The sequence below is a fragment of the Sabethes cyaneus genome, chromosome 3 (assembly GCF_943734655.1).
Source record: "Sabethes cyaneus chromosome 3, idSabCyanKW18_F2, whole genome shotgun sequence".
NCBI lineage: Eukaryota > Metazoa > Arthropoda > Insecta > Diptera > Culicidae > Sabethes > Sabethes cyaneus.
This window is the reverse complement of record NC_071355.1, coordinates 72,699,726-72,723,374: the sequence shown is the minus strand read 5'-3', so window position 1 is coordinate 72,723,374 and position 23,649 is coordinate 72,699,726. Positions and strand designations below refer to the sequence as shown.

At 39.5% G+C, this 23,649-nt stretch overlaps 2 protein-coding genes across 2 annotated transcripts; both read left to right on the top strand.

Annotated features, from left to right (window-relative positions):
* Positions 1 to 3,690: 3,690 nt before the first annotated feature.
* Positions 3,691 to 5,460, top strand: LOC128739717 (uncharacterized protein K02A2.6-like). Its single transcript, XM_053835214.1, has 2 exons — positions 3,691 to 4,933; positions 4,979 to 5,460. The coding sequence occupies exons 1-2, from the start codon at positions 3,691 to 3,693 to the stop codon at positions 5,458 to 5,460; spliced, it is 1,725 nt and encodes a 574-aa protein (XP_053691189.1).
* A 14,105-nt stretch (positions 5,461 to 19,565) lies between these two features.
* On the top strand, positions 19,566 to 22,103 carry LOC128739716 (uncharacterized protein K02A2.6-like). Its single transcript, XM_053835213.1, has one exon. It carries the CDS (start codon positions 19,566 to 19,568, stop codon positions 22,101 to 22,103), a length of 2,538 nt encoding a protein of 845 aa, XP_053691188.1.
* Positions 22,104 to 23,649: the final 1,546 nt, after the last annotated feature.

Here is a 23,649-nt window from a genome sequence, read left to right as displayed (position 1 = left end):
CTGTAACTAAAAACATTTATAAACTGCTTTTAAATAATAGTATGCGCTACAATTGATTGTTTTAAAATCATACTTCTGCTTAAATGGTCCATAATTGTGGGGGAACTGTACTTGTCGCCAATTCGTTAAGCGTCTCGACACACGCAAGTCGGGTTCAACCTGATTGAGCCATCTAGCACCTTTTGCCACTTTATTCCTGATGCCGGTGATGGGATTCTTGAAGAGAACGGATTTCACTGCACAGTCGTAAGGCATCATTGCGAGTTGGCCGGCCCATCGTAGTCTCCCAACTTTCTCCAGGTGTACGATGGGAATCTCTCCAACTAGTGCAGGCAAATCGTAGTTGATACATCTACGCCACTCTCCGCTATCTATTTGTACGCTGCCAAATAAAATCCGTAACGCTTTCCTTCAAATACGGCAACTGCACGTATGTCTTCCGTAAGCAAAGTTACTATCTCAAGTCCATAGAGGAGGTACCAGTCTGATTAGCGTTTTATACATCGTCAGCTTTGCACGGCGGCGTATGCTCTTTGATTGAAGCATCTTGCAAAAGGCAAAGTAGGTTCGACTTCCAGCTTGAATGCGTCGTTGGATCTCCTTACTCGTATTATGGTCGACGGTGATAGTTCGTTAGTCAGGTAACATCCAGGTGACTTTGTGGATATCTTTGCGGGGAAAGAAACTGCTTCTGGTCACCAATCGTCGGGAAGCTGCAGAGTTGATGCAATATTGGTCGTTATTGTTCGTGTCGGTCTATACACTTGGCGATCTAGCCCTGCCAATCTGGCCATTCAGAACCCGATGACAATCTTGATGCCACGTGGCAAACAGCTATCGTACGTTGTCTCCAGCGATTACAGCCCGTTAGGCATACGGATACGAGGCATCCCAAGTAACAATTCTAAACTATCTCAATCCACATAAAGAGACCGAGTTGGCGATTAGCTTTGCTAATTATTATCGGAAGGTTGCCTGATCACCTGGCACAACGCCGAGATCAGTTACAACATTGTAACTGATGCAGATACTGGCCACAACTGTAGCAGTCATAAATCAAGGTTTGCTTTTTGCGGGAGAAAATGATAACAGTACATTTCGGGATGCTAGTCGTCATATAATTACTGTCGCACCACTCTGCAAACGTGTTGATCAGCTGTTGCAGCCTCAGACAGTCCATATCGGTGCGGATGGCCGAGTAAATTTTAGTGTCGTCAGCATTAAATAATCCCGTGCAAGGCCTTAAAATTCGAGATAAATCATTTATAAACAGCGGAAACAGTAAAGGTCCTAGAGTGTCACCCTGAGGTACTACTGAGCAATTTCCGAACCAGTCCGATAAAGATGCACCAAGTTTGCAGTTCTGTAGATAAGAAGTAAGTCATGTTGTAAAAATTGCCAAAGCTCCGAGTTTATCGAGTTTAGCTAACAAAATATCATGATCAACTCGGTCAAATGCTGCCTTTAGGTCGGTATAAACGGCGTCAACCTGATCTAGCTGATCCATAGTACGCAAGCACAAAGACATAAAATCAATCAAATTCGTAGAAACTGATCTACCGGGAAAAATCCTTGCTGTGAGGTGGATACATAGACACGTAAAAGAAGAGTTAATTATAAAGAATTATTTCCGAAACTTTCAAGCAAGCACAAAGAGAGGTGATTCATCGATAGTTTTCTATGTTATCACCTTATCAGCTTTCTTGAAAATAGTAAACATGAAAGGCGACTTCCAATGATTAGGAAATTGCCGGCTTTGCAGTCACTGTAAAATTTTGATTCCAATCTCATTGTTAGGTATAAACCTCAATGCTTTGGCAATACTATCATCAATTGCAATTTTGCGGGTAAAAACTCCCGAGAAATGTTCAGCAAACAAGTCACATTTTTTGTGTAGATAGGTCACTTTATCGTCATTCAGAAATTCCATGTTCCATACCGAATGTTCCGAGTCGAGTTTCTGTGATTGTTCGTAATGTTTCAGATTTAAGTAGGTTGCCTTACTAGGGCCGCGCTACCGAGTCTCGTGGTGGGACTGCCATCTTAGGTGTAGTGTCGAGACAACACATTTATTAATTTGGTAGCCCGCTCCGGATCAAACTCCGCTAAGATTGCTCGTATTTCGGCTGGTAACTGTGAGGTGCATACATATGATGTGTATGCAGGATTCTATATTTGAGGATTCCTTCCCCTTAACGATAATAGTGTTAGCAACACTGTCATGCGAGACTTGTACGATGTGCAATTGTCACTGGCAACATTGCGCATGTATCGTCCCTCATTATTTCAGCAGACGCTCGGACAGGTAAGACGTAGTTTGTTCGCTCAGCAGTCCTTCGTGTTTCTGGATATATGGCTCCGTATTTGGTTGATTGTCTCATCTTCCGCACGGGTTGCTTGTGGCGTTTCCCTTTATATGCTTCGTCTCGAGTGGCTGCCTGCACAATGGCCTTAGTGTCGCGACCGTATAACCTGCAGTCCTCTGCAAGCTTCTGATTTGTCATGCCTTTTAAAAGCTGGTTATGGACGAAACGTTCCTGGTCTTTCGTACTATACTGACACAGGCGTAATTTTTCCACTAGCCTGCCATGAAAGCCCACAGTGGATTCTCCTCTAAATTGCCTCATACACAAGAAGGCGTCATGCTCCGCAGTAATATCCATCATGGACCGTAGGTGGTCCTCGATATTTTTGATGAAGATTTGATAGCATTGTTTGTTATTTAGATCCGGACGAAGTTTCGCTGCTCGGACGATGCCTTGCAATTGCTCCCCCAATAGACAAAAAGAGCAGTTGTGTTCGGCGCACCGGGTCAAGCGCATTAGACAGGAAGGCAGAAATTTCGAAATTCTCTATGTATTTCATCCACTCCTCCCACATTTTGTTCGCTGGAACATTTTTGGGGAATGGTTTCATCTGGTCCCATCGGATGCTTGGACCACCTCCATCTGCGGGTGATGATGGCAATATGCGGAAGCAGCTCCAACTGTTCTCCGGAGTATTAGCGTCGTCATTATGTTGCTGAGCGCTGCGCTTCGATATCTCATCTATAGTCTTTTGCATTTCAGCGAGTTGTTGTTTCAACAACTCGTTCTCCTGCCTCCAATCCGTTGTGCATCGATAATGTTCGAACTGGTCGAATCCATCTTCATCGCTGCGTGGCTCTTCGTACTCGTCACTAATAAACTTCGGGGCACGAACGTATTTCCCGGCATCTTGTTCCATTACGTCCGAATCACAATCCGAAACATTGTGCACGTCTTCTTCGTGGCTAACGCGTACATATCTGCCTGATACTGACATTCTCACGTTTATACCAATATATTTCTGTTGGAGGACCACCCTACCGACTGATAATACAACTGATAACACTGGCTCGGCGGGCTCACCGTCTGACACTGTCAAGCGACTGACGTCTACCGTGCCCACTATCTAACAGAGCTGTCATCACTGGTTCACTTCTACTTCTGTCCCGAGATATACCGGTCGAGTGCAAGCACACCACGTTATTACTTATCTCTGTTTTATATAATTAATAAATAGTTTTTAACAATTCTTGTTGTGTGAATAACCGTATGATATCACAACAAAGTGGCGACGAGTGACTTCGGTACCGGTTTTCGCGTAAAGTCCAGTAAATCGCGTTCTCGACGGAAAAAACATCAGCTCGAACAGTGAGGTTAAGTCATCATGACCGATCCATCCGCAGCGGCAGGAGCCCAACAGCAGCAAAGCTATAATCAGATGTTGCTTCAAATCCTGTCCCAGCAGCAGCAGCTGATGGCTCAGCTCACGCATCAGTTTTCTGCGACACAGATCGCCATGAAATCGCTAGCGAGAGACGAGATAGCCTTGGATTCGCTCTCCAGCAATATAGTTGAGTTTGCCTATGATCCGGAGCACGGATCCACCTTCGACACGTGGTACTCGAGGTATGCTGATTTATTCGACAAAGATGCCAGCAGCCTGGATGACGATGCGAAGGTCCGACTTCTGATGCGGAAATTGAATCCAGCAGCGCACGAGCGGTATAGCAGTTTCATCCTCCCAAAGCAGACGAAAGATTTTTCGTTCGCGCAGACCATTGAGAAGCTGAAAGCTATTTACGGATCGCCAGTGTCAATTTTTCATCGCCGATATCAGTGTCTTCAAACAGTCAAAGAAGATGCAGATGACTTTGTGACATATTCTTGCAAAGTTAACAAGTCGTGTGTTGACTTTAAACTTCGTGACTTGTCTGAGGAGCAGTTTAAAAGTCTAATTTTTGCCTGTGGATTAAAGTCACCGAAAGATTCCGACATACGCATGCGGTTGATTACGAAGCTCAACGAGACGGCAGATATCTCACTGGAGAAAATTGTAGAAGAATGCAAGCAGCTAACGAATCTGAAGCAGGACAACATTCTGGTGGAGAATGCGCATGCAGCAGCAGTGCGAGCAGTGCATCAAAACCGATTCGTGAAGCAGAAAAATAAACCACAAAGTTCCGGTAACAAACCAAATAGTGAGCTACCCAGGACCCCGTGCTGGTCTTGCGGAGGCATGCATTATACAAAAGATTGCCAATACCGTGAACACCTGTGCCGTGACTGTAAGAAGAAGGGGCATAAGGAAGGCTATTGCGGTTGTTTTTCGAAGAAGCCTGCGAAGAAGAAATTCGAGCCGAGAAAGCAAAAGGACGTGAACGTTGTGTCGGTCAAAAACGTTAGCCAGAGACGGAAGTATGCTGAAGTTCAGATCAACAAAGTACCAGTCCAAATGCAAGCCGATTCAGCGTCGGATATCACTATCATTTCCGATGCGACATGGAAGCGGATTGGACAACCACAGGGTGATACTCCGTCATGCGACGCTAGAACTGCTTCAGGAGAGCCACTCAATCTCGCTTTGGAATTTTGGTGTGACGTTGAGCTCAGTGGCATCAATAAACGAGGTATGTGTCGCGTTGCATCTTCTAACCTTGACCTGAATATTTTAGGTTCCGATTGGATGGAGTTGTTTAATCTGTGGGACGTACCAATCAGCCAGTTTTGCCACAGAATCAACGACCAGTCGGAACAAGGTATCGAAGCAATACAAGATCGTTTTCCGAAGGTGTTCACCGAGAAAATGGGCCTCTGCACAAAAACGAAAATCCAGTTCACTCTGAAAGGAGACACGAAACCAGTTTTTCGACCCAAGCGTCCTGTAGCATACAGTGTGCAAGTAGCAGTCGAAGAGGAAATCCAGCGTCTTTTGCGTTTGGGTATTCTTAAGCCGGTTGAGCATTCGGAATGGGCCGCGCCTATCGTTGTTGTGCGGAAACCGAATGGACGCCCTGTAAGAATTCTCGACCCGACATCAAGTCGACATCAACTCCACAGTTCTGCTTGTCAACTCAACATCGAGTCGACATGTCGACCCGTTTCGAATCCATTGTCGGGCTATTTTGCAACAAAAATGTCGGAACTGTCGGGTTGAACGTTCATCCGCTCAAACCCGACTCGAACACCTTTAGTCGGATCTATGTAGATCGAACGAGTCGGTCGTTTGTCGCGTCCGCTCGAACCCGACACGAACACCTTTGTTCGGATCGATGTAAATTCCTTTAGTCGGATCGATGTAAATTGAATGAGTCGGTCGCTTGTTGCGCCTCGGCGACGGGACCAAGAAGCCGGGAGCGCGTTTTGATTGTATTTGTTTTGAAGTAAATCCGCTGCTGCTGGCTGGCGTTTGAAGCGGACTTGATCAAAACAAATACATCTGAAACCGTTTTTCGGCTAGCAGCGATGGCGGACCGGCACCGGTCGCTGGATATGTTTGTTTATGACGCGCATTACTAGGGCGCATCACTTTCATTAGTGCGGTTCAAAATTAAAAGTATATTTAAATATAATTTTTTTTACACATTGTTTTTTTTTGCTTTGCTTCTTTTTATTAATAAAGAAAAGAAACGTTTTAACGTTGAAAGAAGAATATTACGCTATTTTTGTAAAGGGTTATTCTGGTAATTTCAAATGTTTGATTGTTGTTATGGGCTTAAACATAGAATATTTATTGATTAATTTATTAATTTATTAATTAACATCGAAATATTCTTCAAACATACTGGGAGTAAATGTATAGAATTGAATATATTAGTTTATTTAGAAAATCCAATGTGTCCTTTCGATTCAATTTAACAGAGAATGCTGATAAGAAATAATATAGGTGGGCCGTGTTTAAAAATCAAATAGTAAATAGTTTTTTGCGTCAATAGACTAGCAAATCATTAAATCAATAATTCAATGGATCAATAAATCAATAAAATAATAAATCAGTAAATCAATAAGTCAATCAATAAATAAATTAATAAATCAGTAAATCGATATATCGATGGTCGCTGCGGGATTATTAAAGATGCGCAGTGAGCATCTGTTTTATCACTACGATTCAAATTTCAAATCTTCAGAACTTAATAATTGATAATATAAATAATACTTAAAAAATTATAATAATAATCGATGAACATGAATTTATATCTAATTTGAAAACTATCTACAACGTGAACCCATCAAACTTTCGATGTTTGATTGACTGAAATTTTACAATTTTTTGCAGTTTTAACGCTGCGGGATTTGTAAATGATCCTGTGTTTAAGGGTGTATCGGTATTTTAATCCCAGAAGTATGCATCGTACTTTACGATTGAGAACCAAAATTAATGTACGTTAATGAAATATTTTACTCACTAATAATAAACAGTGGTGCAGCATTTCCCAAATGAGGGTTCGCCAAAAATATAATTCGCAGCAGAACAGTATAAGGAATGCCGCCAGGTGGTTTTCAAACTAAAAAAGGTTGGGAACAATTAATTTTTATACTATTTTCTAACTTACAGATTGTAATGGATTTCGGCACAAAACAAAAAAAAGATGTTATTCAATTTTTAAAGTCCTTTATTCCTCCTTTTCATCGGACATAACCGATATTCCAAATTGTTTATAATCGTTTTATCAAATTTGGAAATTTTGATACTAGCAATTTTGGAATTATCGTAAAAATTGGCCGAAGAGACCCATCTATTGCACAGTACAACAGCATTAGTACACTATAGTATTTGCCATTTTCTCAAAAAAAAAAACCAAAGGAAATTTCCTGCTTGGACATTATTTAAAAAAACTATGATTTCTTAAACAAAGTGTCATAAAGAAATGTAAGAAAACATTCTTAACAATATCCTTTACAATATTATTCAGCCCTATGGGTTTCCTCCGCCAATATTGGTCATTCGCCAATGCAAATGACTGGATATAATAATTCCTATTTAGTAAACCTTAGCCTACTAGCTATCGAACCTTTTCGTCCTTGTAGTACCAACTGAGATGTTACTATTAGTAAGGGAAGTGGATCGGGTAACCAACCAAATGCCCGCATCAATGAGGAAGTGAGAAAAATGTTCTATCTAATTTTAACAAAGTAACAGAGTTAAACCAAACCTTTCCTCAATTGGTTCAAGACAAGGTAAATTTAAAAATAATACATCCATAGCATGAATCCATAGCAAATAAACAATGCAACCAATAAATAACCTATACATTAAAATTCAATTACGACGTGAATTAGCTCGCCTAGAATGTCGCTAATGGTAATACATTGTACAGCTTTTCCCTTAATCCGAATAAATCTTCCTGCAACGACATTTATACTGGATTATGCGTTCTCAGGAAAATGACGCTTTAATAAGTGCAAATTTAAAGGACAGTACAATTTTTTTATTGGCAACCGAATATTTACTAACAACGAGATGGTAGAACAGGGAATTTCGGTGAATAAGAAAAAAAAACTTATAAATTTTGAAAAACTGTATTTTTCATTTGATATTAATTATAAAATCGTGAGACTACAGAATAAGTATTTATTGAAACTAATAATAACAAATTAGATAAACAATTTTAATTCAAATCAGAATAGGATTCAAGTACGGCAAAAACTACTAATATAATGATATGATATATAAAGTTGTTTTTCACATATTTTCACGATCAATTTGAATTACATTACAATTACAGTTTCAGCATTCTTTTGACCTACTTGTTTATAATTATTTATAATATTTCTAGTACAATTTTTTAAATATAAGTTTTTTTTAAAGCCGGTTGTATAAGTCTTTTCTGTTTTTTCTGTATAATTCTTTTCTGTGCAAGACTGGATCTAAAAGTGTTCTATTTGATAGGGGGGAGTCGTCTATGCTCGGATACTTTAGGTTTTTAAGATAAAACATAAAAAAATGCCGACTTTATTACTTCTATTTACACTTTAATGTAGAGAGAAACAATATTATAGGCAAAAAATGCAAAGCAATAAAATTTGCGCTGCAAGGTTGATTTTAAAAGTAGATAGTATTTTGAGTACAAATTAGCTCAAATCGAAAGCTACTATGCTTGGACATGATAAACTGATCTATTAAAACCAGCATCAATAGAAGAAAAAGATCCTAGAACAATTTAAAACTTCAGCACAGACCTTGTGACTCCAGTCCTGGCAGGTTTGCTGTATAAAAGTTGAATAAAGTTCTATTCACATAATTTTTTTGTTGAGAGTGCTGGTAATGTAGAATGCATGCAAAAATGTACGCGGCTGCTGATATTTTAATGCAATTTTTTTCTGATTTTTTCTACGTTTCGCATTGCTTAACTAGTTTCACATTGCGGTCAATGCGGCTGCTACCCAGATCGTACTTGAGCTACAAAACCGCTGGAAAGCCGATCAACGGCGAATAAACAGCCTAACTACCATAGTCCAGTAGTTATCTAAGAGTGTGCGTTAAGCACAATAGCCCCTCCCTGAAGTAATACCGATAAGGTGGTGCCAGGGGGGATTAAGGCTGGAGACTTGAGTAGGGTTTTAGTGGGTCTGGATCCTCACGCCCCAGTAGGGGGGTCGGGATACCAAACCCCACTCCCTGAGTTGTCTTCTCAGGTGTCTGATAGCAGATTTCCCTACTCGTTAAAAAAACTGGTTTTATTTTACATAGGAATCAAAGATATAGCAATTCTAGATGAAGTAAGTATATTTTGCTGATTACTTTACTGTCCGGTCATAGAGAACAGGTTGGTGTCTGGCCATAGAAGACACGGCACAGTTTCAAAAAATTAAGTTTTTTCTTATATTTTCATATCATATTTAAACTGTTTCGAACAAATAACTTTATCAAGCCAACGTTCAGAAATATCGCATCTTTTGTTTATTAAAATCATTTGCGACTGCACTTTTATGACATTTACCCGATTCTGTCTGTTTTAATAGTTGAACCGTTCGACAGTTCTAATTTGTTTACTTTTTGAAACAAAGACATCATAATAGAGGTTTTCCGTCAGATCATACCCCACCTTTTCTTATTTTTTCTCGGATGTACTGCCAATACGAATGACAATAGTGCAAAAATATTTTTTTTTCGTTGACTCTAGAATTTACTACGATTTTTTAAACAATGCAAATTGCAAGAATGTTGAATTTCTTTTCACCAAATCACGACTGTTGAGTTTTCGGCTGCACTGTTTATCAAAATTTTCAGATTTTCTGGAAGCATTGCACAACAGATTTTGACATACGTGTATCAGCGGTTGAGTGAAAAGGACAAAACGAATGAAAAGCTAATGATTAACTTCTTTTTCGTTTCGTGTGTTGCTTGCCACAAGAGTAAAGAGTGGCACAAATGATTACGAAGCGGTGAAAATAGAGGATACTGGTACAAAAGGGCATGTTATACATCCGAGAAGTAACGGGTTGAAATATACGTATTTTAGTTTTTCATTTTTACATTAGTTATAGGCTTTATTGAAGAAAGTTTTATATGGGTATTATTTCTAAGAGTCAAAACTGAACATTTAATGAAAAAAAAATGTTGACGGAAAACCTCTATTGGGATACCATGAAATTTTGCAATTTACTATTGTTCCTTGCTTTCCGAATATTTTTATTAATCTTTATTTTTGAGAAGTCTTAGTGTCCGGTCATAGAGGCTGTACGGCAAAGATGACTTCCCCCTACCCAAAATTACCGTTGATTTCTGTGGGGATTCTTTGACTATTTTTATTATTTCTGATCATAGAAATCATATTGTATACTACATCTTCTATACTTTATATATCTTTAAATTGCATATATATTTACTTGTAGTATCATTTTAACAGTTTTTAAATAAATAACATATAACATTGTTAACTAACATATTTAGCTTTTTATATTTGTGTCAATGTTGTCCTGATTTATCATTAATACTTCCTTAGTGTTGTTTTCTTGATTTTCTTTCACTAATATTATTTTTCTAAGAGTTGTCAATATTATTTTATTTCGTCTGGATCAAATTAAACCTTTCTAAAAATAATATTTCATTACACGGTTTATGCTTATTTTCATATTGTTTATGTTTATGTTTATTTTGTTAACAAATTCCATTTTATCTCAAAATTTTACGTTTGTTTTTCGTCTTGCATTATTTGTCGTAAATTAAGGAATACTAAAATATATACTTGACAAAAATTTATAAACATAATAAATTAACATTAGGAAATAATGTTAACACCTAAATGAAATTGGACTCATACAAGCAAAATAAAAACATACAATGTAGATACAAACTTCTTAGATCGAATTGAAGATAGATGCAATTTTGATGTAAATGAGACAGAATGTGAACAATATACACGCAAAAACTGAAATTTCGCGCAATATTTTGTCAAAAGTTAACAAAACTTATTTTAAGAAAAATAGTTGAAATTTTTGCACGATAGAATGATAAGACAAGTGTTAGATAATATTGAACCAAGTGGAGAAAAAATTAAAAAAAAAGGAATTAAAATTAAAATCACATAGGACTAAGTCTGATCTGTTTAAAATTGGATCAAGGAAAAAAAATACAAATAGAAAATAAGTTTTAACAGGCAAGCATTCTAAGTAAAAATAGGGTAATAGTAGAAGTAAAGTAATTCGATTCTGTAACCGCAAGGTTACCGAAACTGCTTTGACAAGCGTATGGTCGGTGAATTCGAGTGTTAGTAGAATCAGACCATTCGAAGTCAAAGTGACTTTAGCATGGGTTCATTCACAGGCTTCTCATTATCCTTCCTTCATCTTGAAATCTATTCCCAATGAAACCTCTTCAACAGTGCAAAAGTCAGTTGTAGTTTTAGTGTACTGTCAGACCAACGTAATAGGACTCGCGAGGGATGGCTAAAATTGTGGATTGGCGTATAAGAAACGAGCTGGGTGAAGTAGAGCAAGGTTTGAAGGAAGGGTAAAACCCGATGCACACAAGCACGCATAAAATTAATAATAAGGATATAAAATTAATGTTATATCAACCAAAGAACAAACAGATATCATTCTTTGAATAAAATCCCACAAAACATATCGTCATACACATGTTGCCTGAACACTAGACAGCTGGCAAAGAATTAGACAGAGAGAAAGAGAGTTTTATCTTTATGTCTGTGCTTGAATCAAACAAAATTTGCAAAACTTATGTATGGGATATTTATAGTTTAATAATAATTAGTAAACTCGAGTAAGTAAAAATAAGTAAAACCAGAACGCAAAGTGCAGACAGCTCTGTCAGAATGGTATTGCACGCTATGTTCGAGGGCATGTATTAATTAACTTTCATGCACCTCTGATTTTTCTTCACAGGATGTTAGTATTGGTCGAAACGATTAATTTGAAAAAAGTCTTAAAATATTCTATCTTGGGTTTTTTGAAAAATTCAATTTTTAAGTTTATGTAGGGGTCATTCCCTCTCAAGTGATATAACCCATTGTAATCGACCACCTCCGATTTCAACCAAATTTGGTATTATTGCTCATTCTGACCTCACATTCAATTTCTCAAAGTTTTGTACGGATTGATCAATCCCCCTTCCAGTGCCGCTTCTCTATTTTTCTGAGATTTTCGGAAAAAACTCATTTTTCACTACATGTCACTGCAGTCCAATAGCTAGTATAAAAATTTTGTTTAAATTTAGCTCAAGTATACAGCTGCAAGTTCTAACCCTAAAATATCGTATTTATCATCGGTTCGTTTTTGGCAACACGCCATAAAAATGTATGTGCCGTCCCCAAAACGAATGGTTTTTAAACCAAGCCGGGAATTACCCGCTAGACTTTCATGGTCGTCTTGGAATGGCCAGTATTAGAAAGAAATATTCTAGAATTCCACCTTTTTTCATTAAAAATAAAAATGATCTTCGAATAAGACTTTTGACGATCACCGTACTGCCCATGGATGCATAGTTGAGTTAACGACCAAAACCATCATTGTTGAGAAAACGCCTTTTTATCGGGAAAAATATTTAAGGCTCTATAATCTTCACTGCACGGGTGTAGCCAGAAATGTTCCTTGGGGGGGGGGGGGGGGGTTTACAAGAAAAAATCTGACATAGCCTAACCGTAAGGAGTTTATTCAGTAAATGGGGAATTATTTTCGGTTAAAAACTATTTGGCTTGAAATTGAGTGTTCTTCAACAGACAAAAAAAATCAAATTGAAATAATGAAATTAAAATGTTGGCCTCCCTGCCGGCATTGAGGTACGTTGTATGTTGGAATCTCGGCTGGGAGAGGTTGTTAAAGTCCATAAAACTGAGTCTGACGCGGCGAGGGTGCTGCAGAACGACTTATCCTGTATGATTCTCAACATCGCTCTTAAGGTGATCCGGCGATCAGATATCGAAACGAGAGGTTTGAGTAAAGTAAAGGTATCAAACTTCTTGGCTAAGCAGGTGACTTGGAGCCAGAAACTTTGCCACGACGAAGGCTATCTGTGCTAGACTGAAAGTCTGGAAGGATTGTGCTTAAAATCAACGCGTCAAAGATCAAATATATGAATGATAGAGGTTCAAATGGTCGCTGAAATGTCAGACCGAGCCAAGTGACAAAATTCTTATTTCGAGAAAAACGCATTCAAAGTTTGCTGCTCTGTATGGTTTAGGTCAATTGTTTGAAGTCATCTCATAACTCTGGCTGTTTGCAACATTTATGTAGCCTGATTAGAGTAAAATGTAGCGTAGAAAATTATTGATCGTTTGCTGTCATTAACTCATTCTTTTAAATTTTGCGACTTGGTCCGGTCTGATTTAACACTGACCAAATGAGACGCACGTGTCTTTTTCACGGACGGTAAATCGCCCAAGTAACAATTCCAAGTTTTATTACGTTCGTATAGCGGTTTTCATGACCAATTTCATAAAACCGCTAATAAAACTATGAGCTCCACCAGAACTTTCTGATGACCGCTATAAAACTGCTTTCTGACCAAGTGGCCCACGCCTCAGAATGTTTTCATAACCGCTATAAGAATCAGGCCATAAACTCAAGTAGTCATATCCAGGGCTTCGACCGATCCTTTTTTTCTACCGCAGTCACACCAACGCGCATTCAAGTTCACACCGTCCGTTTAGAGGTGGAATACGAACGCTATGCATAACACAACTGGCAGTTTGCTCAGTCAAACGCCGAATGCACGCAACAGAATGAACGCTTTTTGACATTTTCGTTTCGATCAAGTTACCTTTACCGTTTGGAGCAGCGAATGACTGCAAAACAGTCAAATGACTGGCAATCACCACGCTAACGAAAAGCAACCGCACAATCGTATGATTCAATACTACAAAAAAACAACCACTACATGTGCATGAAAGAAGTCGGTCGGAATCCGTCCAATACAAATGAATATTTTGCTTGCGTCGGACCGACGTCCGGGTGACAAACTATTACTGTGAGCAGCCGATTTGGAGACAAAAAGAGAAACGAAAAAATACGTCACCGTATGCTTCCAGTCAGTTTGCAGTTTATATTCTCAAAGCGCAAAGCAAAACGGGAGATTGACTGTTTGCTTTTGCTGAGATGCCGCATGAATTGTAAGACGGCAGCAGCGCAAGCGGCACATTGACTGGATAAGAAAAACAGTCAAATGATCGTTCAAAAAGCGGAGTTTGAATGCGGAAAGTTCGCATTCACGGCAGTCACATTCAACTTGCGATCCCTTTTCAAGCCCTGGTCATATCACGCTCTGCTAAAAGCAGCAATAAAACCGATTAAGCTTTCACTACTTGACAGCCATCGCCATAATTTAAAAAAGCTTTTCGCTTTTTGCTTTTCGCTTTTTGCTTTTCGCTTTTTGCTTTTCGCTTTACTTGCAAACGCCAGATAAGTTCGGTAGCTTTGTCAACTTGAAAATATATCCGTGAGCAGAAAAGTTTTAGTTTTACTGACAGATCATTCTGAACGATTTGGTTTATAGCGACCAGAATAAAATATCCCATAGAATATTTATTAATTTTAAGCAATTTCGTTGGTTTGCACTATGTGCGCATTTAATTTCATCGTGCATTTTGATATAATAGGTCGATAAAATCAGCGCGCCACTGAAATTTTGCAATTTTCGAAAACTGGTTGTTTTAACAAATTGAAAATATTCAGTTAGTCAATTTCAAATTCTAGCAAAATTATTTTAGTTGCTTCCTCTGACAGGAAAACCGATTGATAATGTCCTTCTTTCTGCAAAATACTTTGCTTTGATGAATTGTTGTTTGCGAGCTAAAACAAAATACTAGAATATGGCAATATGGCTTCGCATAAAAAAATGATTTTGGTGTTGAACTTTGGTATTCTTCATAATAGCAGCAAAAAAACTGTTTGGTTAGGGTGGTACCATTTTAATAGCTCTATAAAACTAACAGATTTATTGCGGTTTGACAAGTAACCGTGATAAGATCAATTTCGATTGGTGCGCCATTTTGTGTTGCTACGCCACACTTATGGTAAGTTTATAGCAGACGTGGTGCAGCCAACAAGTTTTAACGTGGTAATATAAGCAACCACAATAAATTCGCTTTATTAACAGTTTTATTATGGTTTTCTAGCTAGCTATAAGTGTGTTTGGACTCGTATCCTCTTGGTATTGCGCAATAACACCATAAATCCAGTGGTAATGATTCATACCGCAATAAAACCTTTATAAAATTCAAGTAAAACCAAGTGGCTTTGAATTGTTACTTGGGCGTTGACGGCGACGAACTAGAAGTGGTAAATGAGCTCGTGTATGTGGGATTGCTGGTAGCCGCGGATAACAATACAAATAAGAAGATTGAGCGGCATATTCAAGCAGGACAACGGGCCTACTTTGGACTTCGCCAAACGCTGCTAATATGAGACAAAAGCCACCTTACAAACCTACATTGTCAGACAAACCCCCTTTAAACCGATAGACCTTGCTCACGGAGGACTTACGCGCCTTTGCGGATGACATTTGACGGAGTAAAATCTGAAAGCGAAGAGTAGCGGAGGTGCATGAATCAAGGGTAACAGACACTGCTTGGGAAGATTACCAACGTACATTTGGCGAAAGTCGGTAAACTACAGTGAACTAGACACGTCGTAAGGAAAACGGTTCTATACAGCAACCCCACCCACATCGGCACAGAGCGACTCAGCGTGCGAGATGGTTCGTCCAGGTCCAAAGCGACATTTTTTATTTTTTAAGTAAGAAGCTGCAACTTCAGAGATGCGTGGGAAATGGGCGACGAGTAACACAAGATCGAATTGAATGGAGCTTGAAGATGTACGTGATGCTAGAATGCTTACTGGCGAGCTCGCGGGCCGCAAACCGATTGTCATTAGAGGAGACTTCAATACCTGGCAAGCGTAAATTCCGTCAGCACCTTTTGCAGGGGGTACAATAATCGATCATTGATATCACTTTCTGCAGCCCAACGTTGTTAACCAATATAGGCTGGAGGGTGTCCAGTGAGTACATGCATAGCGACCACCAAGCTATACGGTCCAAGATTGAACGACGGATGCCACTGTCGCAAGGGTTGAGGCCGACAAGTCAGAAGTGGAAAGTGAAAGTCTTGGATAAAGACTTCGTTGAAGGACTCAGCGCAAAGAGTAGTCGCTCGAACCTGAGTGCCAATGAGCAGACTAACGTCCTAAGGAGCATGTGAAACAACCATGCCTAGGACCGGACAGTTAACGAATGGTCGCCGCTCGTTATACCTACGAATTCTTGGGAACATTTGTAGTCAGACTACGCAATTTAAAAATAAACCTAAAATAACGATTCTCTGAATCAGCTGGACGACGCTTGTTTTATTTTTTCGTTATAAAGTTCCGTATGTAATTTGAATATTTATTAAGTCCCACATAGCCCACATCGACCTATCCCACATAGCGTCTCCCAGTTGGCCTCGAGGTATGACGCTGGCCTAATAAGCCAGTCGTCGCATGTTCGAATTACGACTGGGAGAGGCTGTAAGAGTCAATAGGATCGTAGCAACTGGCCCTGCAATTGTTCTGCATTCTAACAGCTGGCTGCGAAGTCTGTCGTACACACAGAAGGTCAAGTTTCAATAACGGAATGTAGCACCTAGGCTTTGCTTTGCTTTATTCCACATAGGTTAGGCACATATTACCTTGAAAACACAAGGATAAAATTAAATTCCACCAACATTAATGGAAACATGTATCTCAGCTAACAAGAAAAAAATTAAATTGTACTTAGATGCTTCATTTATGTAGCATTTACTCTACTGCACTTAAATTTTTACTTTTATCGGTTTAATCGGTCTGCTGCATCTAAAGAAAGTTGAGCACCATTGTGGTAAAATAAAATTTTTAAACCAGTCAATGAAATTTTTCATACCCGTTACTCGGTTATTTATCATGTACTTCCGAAAAGTCTAAATACGTGTGTTTTAGTAGTTCATAACTCGGTAGTCATGATATAGTAACATACACTACTTCAGTTATGCTGATGGTTTTGTTGTGAAAAATGCCCGATATTTCTGTTGTGTGTCTTTAACTAGCAGTCAGTAACTTTTCGTCGGAAAGTTCAATTTTGGAAGCAGTTTTTGGGCCCAAAAGCGGGATTCTGTTTATAAAAATGTAAATACTGCATTCTTCTTGCCAGTCTGAACAAAGCGAATATATTTTTATAAACAGAATTTTTATTTCAAACAAAAAAACTGTTTTTGAAATTGGCAGAAACGATGACGACTAATTTCACCGTAAACAGTTTCCTGTTAATCAGTTGTTCATTACAGCAGTTATTCGATCAAAAAATTTCAAAAAACTCAAGTTTTACAACAATTTTATTAAATTTTCATATCTCAGCAAAAACTTGACGGATTTCCGAATTTTTTTACGTTTCAGAGAGATAATTTAATATACCTACTAAATAATAAAATTATGCATGGTGACTTGGAGGGGTAGATCTTATTTTGTCAGAATAGTGAGATTTGTTGTTTATATCACGAAACCCATACCAGCCATAAATTTGCTTCCTTCTATAAAAATATTCGTGAATATGAGATCTTCAAAATTACATGTGGCATTACTAAATTTACTCGGTAGGTAACGTTAACGAGGGGATAATCGACTTTTGTCTTAAATTTTTGCATTTTACTCGTGTAATCATTGTTACTCTCGGAAAAGTTGAAGAAATAGACATCAGTTTACAGTGAACATGGTCTTGTGATAGATAACATCAAGGTATGGCAAATAGTTTGGTTCAAAATTCGGTCGCTAAGTGGCATGGGTGCTCAATTTGTTTTTATTTTTTTATTGCAGAATCAAACACAGGGTTGTAGACAAGCTAAACAGTTTATCTACCCAAACCCTGCAGTAGCTAAAAAACTACTCCATTTAACTCGTAGTGAACTACGCACGATCACGGGACTCCTAACAGGACACAGCCCCGCTCTTTATCATTTAAGGAATATCGGCAAGGTATCATCTGACACCTGCCGCTTTTGTAACTCTGAACCTGAAAGTTCAGCGCATCTGCTCTGCTATTGCGGAGCTCTTGCATTATCAAGGCACAACTTCTTAGGAAGTTTCCTTCTTACTCCATATCAGGTATGGAGCCTAAATCCCAAAACGGTCATTGGCTTTATAAACCATGTAGTACCGAATTGGGGCACAGGATTACAACTATTCCGCTCAACTCCATCAATGGGTATGAGCGATCCGTAAACTGTGTACAGCAATCCGGGCCTGCCACAAAAGACGATCATTAAGACTGTCGCAGTGGCCTTTTAACCCAATGCCCTTCTGGCATAAAAAAAAGAAAAAATTGCAGCTTCGAATACCGATTAAATATAGAATTCGACATAATTTTGCAAACAGTCGATTCTAAATATTTTGGTGCAAAATCCACTTGTCAGGTGGCGCTAGTGACGTGTTTATTTTCTTTCGGCGCTATGCTCAACTGTGGTTTTGGTTAAGTGTTGCTGCTATTAGTACTCTTTTGTTCGTCTATATGTTTGAATGGATATTACAAATGATTCAAAATCAATTGCATATTATTTATCAGATACATTTGCACCATATAGTTGATACTTTTTGACTAAAACTTTCAACTATTGATTAGAGCTCATCCATTTGATTAACTTTGTCGATGACGACAACCTCCTATCGCATATATTCATACGCGCCAACCCAGAAAATTATTTTTGCATAAAAATCAAAACTTGGGTAAAGATACAGTCAATAATAGGAAAATATATTTTTGCATAAAGGTCGACTTATACTTGTTGTATACTGTAGAAAAAATCACTCACCTGTTTCTTTGTAGCACATATAGTATCCTTTATAGAAGATCGATTCTTAAAAAAAAAAGCTTACTCGGCCCGCTTGACCTCCTTTCAAAATTCGGTTTTCAATGTGGTTTCTAATAAACCTTTATGCTGTATATTCACATATTTATACAGTAAAACATGAACGCTCGTCATTTGCCATTTTAAACACTAACAAGATCCTTGCCGGAAAACATCTCGTAATGATCTATCTTTGCTGCACTTCAGAGTGAAAAACTACACAAAACATCATGCTACTTTCCGAGCATATTAAAGCACCTAAATATTGATTTTTTTCTTTCATCACTAAAACTTTACACTGAGCATTATTTTTTTTTTTTTTTTTTTGGGACAAAAACACTTACACTTAACACTCGCGAACTAAAATTAACATTTTTTGCTGCTCCTGCATTCAATAGAAAAATGTAACAGGTGCAGGTTTTTTCGCGTCTTTCCTTTTTGGACACTTGTCATCGCGGCGAGTTTAGTTTTTACGAGACCATAACAATAAAACACTTTCAAAAATAAATGCCGAAACCAAAAACAAACGTTCGTTGAAAACACTAAATTGCGATCGATCGTACCGAACCGACAGACAAGCAAACTTCACCCCACAGGTGCCAGGCGGCTTGTTTAAACATCTAAACAAATTTTATCTTTTACATGAATTGCCGGTAAAGCATCTGAATACTTGGCAGCCTTGACAAGTCCGAATGAGTTTGTTTTCCGTTTCTTGCGTTCAGCACTACACACTAGTGCGAACGTTCGTGGTGTTAGTCGTGTAAACATTCGTTCGAGCTGGCTTTCAGGCTCGAGTGGGATGAATTTTTGTGAGAGAGAGGTCGACAAGCCGACATCTCTTCAAAATTTTCTGTCTGGGCGGGTACGCATATGTGCTGATTTTTCTACGGGTCTGAACAACGTGCTAGAGCCAAATCAGTACCCGTTGCCGTTGCCGGAGGATATTTTTACTAAAATGGCTGGGTGCAAAATTTTCAGTCATTTGGATCTCTCCGATGCGTACTTACAAGTGCAAGTTGATCAACAGGACCAGCAACTACTAACCGTCAACACCCACAAGGGATTGTTCCAGTATACTCGCCTCACTCCCGGTATCAAGGTAGCACCGGGCGCATTCCAGCAGCTAATGGACACTATGATAAGTGGACTTAGCGGTACGAGTGGATACATGGATGACATCCTCATTGGTGGCCGAACACAAGTAGAGCATGACCGTAACCTCAACGCCGTACTGCGCCGTCTGGAAGAGTATGGATTCACGTTACGGATTGAGAAGTGTAGCTTCAATATGCGACAAGTAAAATATTTGGGGCAGATTATGGATGGTGAAGGGATCAGACCAGATCCTACCAAAGCTGCGGCTATCGCCAACATGCCACCCCCGCACGACGTACCGTCTCTTCGTTCGTATCTCGGAGCTGTGAACTACTATGCAAAGTATGTTCCCGAAATGCGTAAGCTGCGCTTCCCAATGGATCAACTACTCAAAGCAGGCACAAAGTGGGAATGGTCAGCAGCGTGTCAACGGTCATTCAACCAGTTCCGGAAAATTTTGCAGAGTCCATTGGCATTAACACACTACAACCCTAATATGGAAATTATAGTGTCGGCGGACGCATCGCAGCATGGAATTGGAGGTCGTATAGCACACAAATTTCCTGATGGGACAATCAAGGCGATTGCGCACGTGTCTCGCGCATTAACCAAAGCCGAATCCAATTACAGCCAGATAGAAAAGGAAGCGCTCGCACTGATTTTCGCCGTTACCCGCTTCCATCGGATGGTTTTTGGTCGACATTTTGTCCTCGAAACGGATCATAAACCGTTATTATCTGTTTTTGGGTCCAAGAAAGGAATACCGGTTTATACGGCGAATAGACTGCAACGATGGGCATTAACTTTGCTTCTATATGATTTCAGCATCAAGTACGTCAATACCGAGAGTTTCGGTTATGCTGATATCCTGTCGCGGCTGATAAACACTCACATTCGGCCAAACGAGGAATATGTCATCGCTTCAGTTGAGTTGGAGGATTCTATGCTCGACATCATCAAGCAGTCAAGAGAGGTCCTTCCAGTAACATTCAAGTCTGTTCAAGCTAATACAGATGTAGACGAAATCCTTAGGCAGGTTAAGCAGCATGTGCAGACAGGTTGGCCTATACGGAAGAATGTCATCGAAAATTCCCAAATCCAACAGTTCTTTGACCGGCGTGATAGTCTTTCTGTCATCTCGGGTTGCATTTTCTACGGTGAACGACTGGTAATTCCAAGCAAATTCCGGGACAACGTACTCCATTCACTGCATAGAGGACATCCTGGAATTGACCGAATGCGATCGGTCGCTCGAAATTATGTCTACTGGCCAGGTATCGACGAGGACGTAGCAAATTTTGTTCGTTCTTGTACAAATTGTTCCAGAGCAGCTAAGACAAATATCAAAACGAATTTAGAGTCTTGGCCTATACCTACACACCCGTGGCAACGTGTGCATGCAGACTTTGCCGGTCCCGTAGATGGACAATTTTTCTTGATAGTTGTAGATTCGTTCAGCAAGTGGCCAGAGGTTGTACCATCCAAGCGAATCACCACTGCAGCTACTTTAGCTATGTTCAGGGAAATATTCGCCAGACATGGTATGCCAGAAACATTAGTAACTGATAATGGTACACAATTTACCAGCGCTGAATTTGCGGCATATTGTGAAACCAATGGAATCCTGCACTTGAAAACCCCAGCCTACCATCCTCAGTCGAATGGACTCGCAGAACGGTTTGTCGATACGTTCAAGCGAACCATGAAGAAGATTTCAGCGGGGGGAGAGGCCCTCCGTGAGGCGTTAGATACATTTCTATTGTGCTACCGTTCTACCCCATGTCGCAGTGCACAGGAAGGCAAATCACCAGCAGAATTGCTACTAGGCCGAAAGCTGAGAACATCACTTGATTTGTTGAAGCCGCCCTCATCGTACTACAAGCCGATGAATGCAAAACAAGATCTTCAGTTTAATCGGCGACATGGTACCAAAGCTTCCAGCTATGATGCTAAAAACGACGTTTGGGTCAAAGTGCATCGAAACAACTCGTGGACCTGGGAACCTGGAACAATAGTTGAAAGAGTTGGAAAAGTCGTATACAATGTGTGGTTATCGAAACAGCAGAAACTCATCCGATCCCATTGTAACCAGTTACGAAAGCGGTTCGTTGCAGAAGAGACCGAACCAGTAAAGCAGCAGTCGTTCCAGATACCACTCAGCATTTTACTGGATTCTTGGAGCCTCAACCAGCAGACAAATGAAACCCAGTTTCCAGAATCACCAATGCCAGTACAGTCATCATCATCCGAAAATCATGTTCTGTGTGAACCTGAACCTATGGAGGTTCCTCAGCATACAGCTCCTTTGCCAGAAGCTACTACTCAGCAAAAACTTCCACTTCGCCACTCTTCGAGGACCAGAAGAGCACCCGTGAGGTACGACCCATATCATCTCTAATAAAAAGGGGAGGTGTTGGAGGACCACCCTACCGACTGATAATACAACTGATAACACTGGCTCGGCGGGCTCACCGTCTGACACTGTCAAGCGACTGACGTCTACCGTGCCCACTATCTAACAGAGCTGTCATCACTGGTTCACTTCTACTTCCGTCCCGAGATATACCGGTCGAGTGCAAGCACACCACGTTATTACTTATCTCTGTTTTATATAATTAATAAATAGTTTTTAACAATTCTTGTTGTGTGAATAACCGTATGATATCACAACAATTTCGAATACTAAAATTTGGTAATCTGTAAAGATTCGTAAACAAATATGATTCCCTTAGAACCTTATTAAAAAAACAAATATTTTGGAGGGCGTAGCATAACACGTCTCTGGACAATTTTGAAACGCGCTTTCAACTACAGGTTTACTTCCCAGCGGCTATCCTCAACACGCTGCTTAATTATTCCAGGCGGTTTTCCTTACGCACCTTGATTTTTGTTTTTTTTTGTGGTTTTCGTTACTCATGTAAGCGGTTGTCCCAACTCGCTATTCTTTTTTTGTGGTTTTCTTTAGCCACTAGCGGTTGTCCCAACTCGCTTTTTTCCTCGGTGGTTTTCTTTACGCACCTTCAACTTAACTTTAACTTGAGGGCGGTTTTCTTTACACGTCCTCACAGCGGTCGTCTCGACACGCCATTTTTCCTTCTGTGGTCGTTTTCTTTACAGACCATATTTCAGGCGGTTTTCATTACACGTCAGATAAATAAAAATGGTTCCGTGCCGAGTGACTCTACGAGAAAAATAAAAACAAAAAAAAAGCCATCAACTGTTCGAAATATTAGACAGGATCGCCAATGTGAATGGTCAATTACGCAGGTTCCACGTCGGAACGTCGCACTGTAGAATCACTCGACACGAAGGACTGCTGAGCGAACAAACTACGTCTTACCTGTCCGAGCGTCTGCTGAAATAATGAGGGACGATACATGCGCAATGTTGCCAGTGACAATTGCACATCGTACAAGTCTCGCATGACAGTGTTGCTAACACTATTATCGTTAAGGGGAAGGAATCCTCAAATATAGAATCCTGCATACACATCATATGTATGCACCTCACAGTAACACGAGGGGGTAGGGATAGAAGTTGCTAGATAAGAGGCTAAGGATCACTATGGGGTCTATTTTCTACCGCAGGTACGCTAGGTACCGATGTTACGAATTATCCAGCCATTTACCAATTGAGTCACACGAAGGGATTTTTCGAATGTATTGTACGTGTTTAGACCGAGGAATTGTCTAAAATTTTCTTGCACGAGCAAAGTGCATGGACAGTTCATTTATAAACAAAAATAGTATAAAAAAACAAACTTTCCAATTTTCTTAAAAACCTCCAAGGAAAATCTACCATTTTTTGGATTCGTTTATTTAAAAAATTCAAGACTCTTGGACCAAAAACATAACCCGAGAAAATTTGTATTATGAAAATGTAAGCAAATTTGCTCGGCAACTTAGAAAAAATTTTCCACAATATTTTCAACGGTGAAGGAAAAC

Bases quoted from the DNA above. Each gene is read 5' to 3' on its own strand.
- LOC128739717 (XM_053835214.1), top strand. From the start codon at position 3,691: ATGACCGATCCATCCGCAGCGGCAGGAGCCCAACAGCAGCAAAGCTAT. The intron at 4,934-4,978 runs GTATGTGTCGCG...TGAATATTTTAG, and splicing joins CAGTGGCATCAATAAACGAG to GTTCCGATTGGATGGAGTTG.
- LOC128739716 (XM_053835213.1), top strand. From the start codon at position 19,566: ATGGCTGGGTGCAAAATTTTCAGTCATTTGGATCTCTCCGATGCGTAC.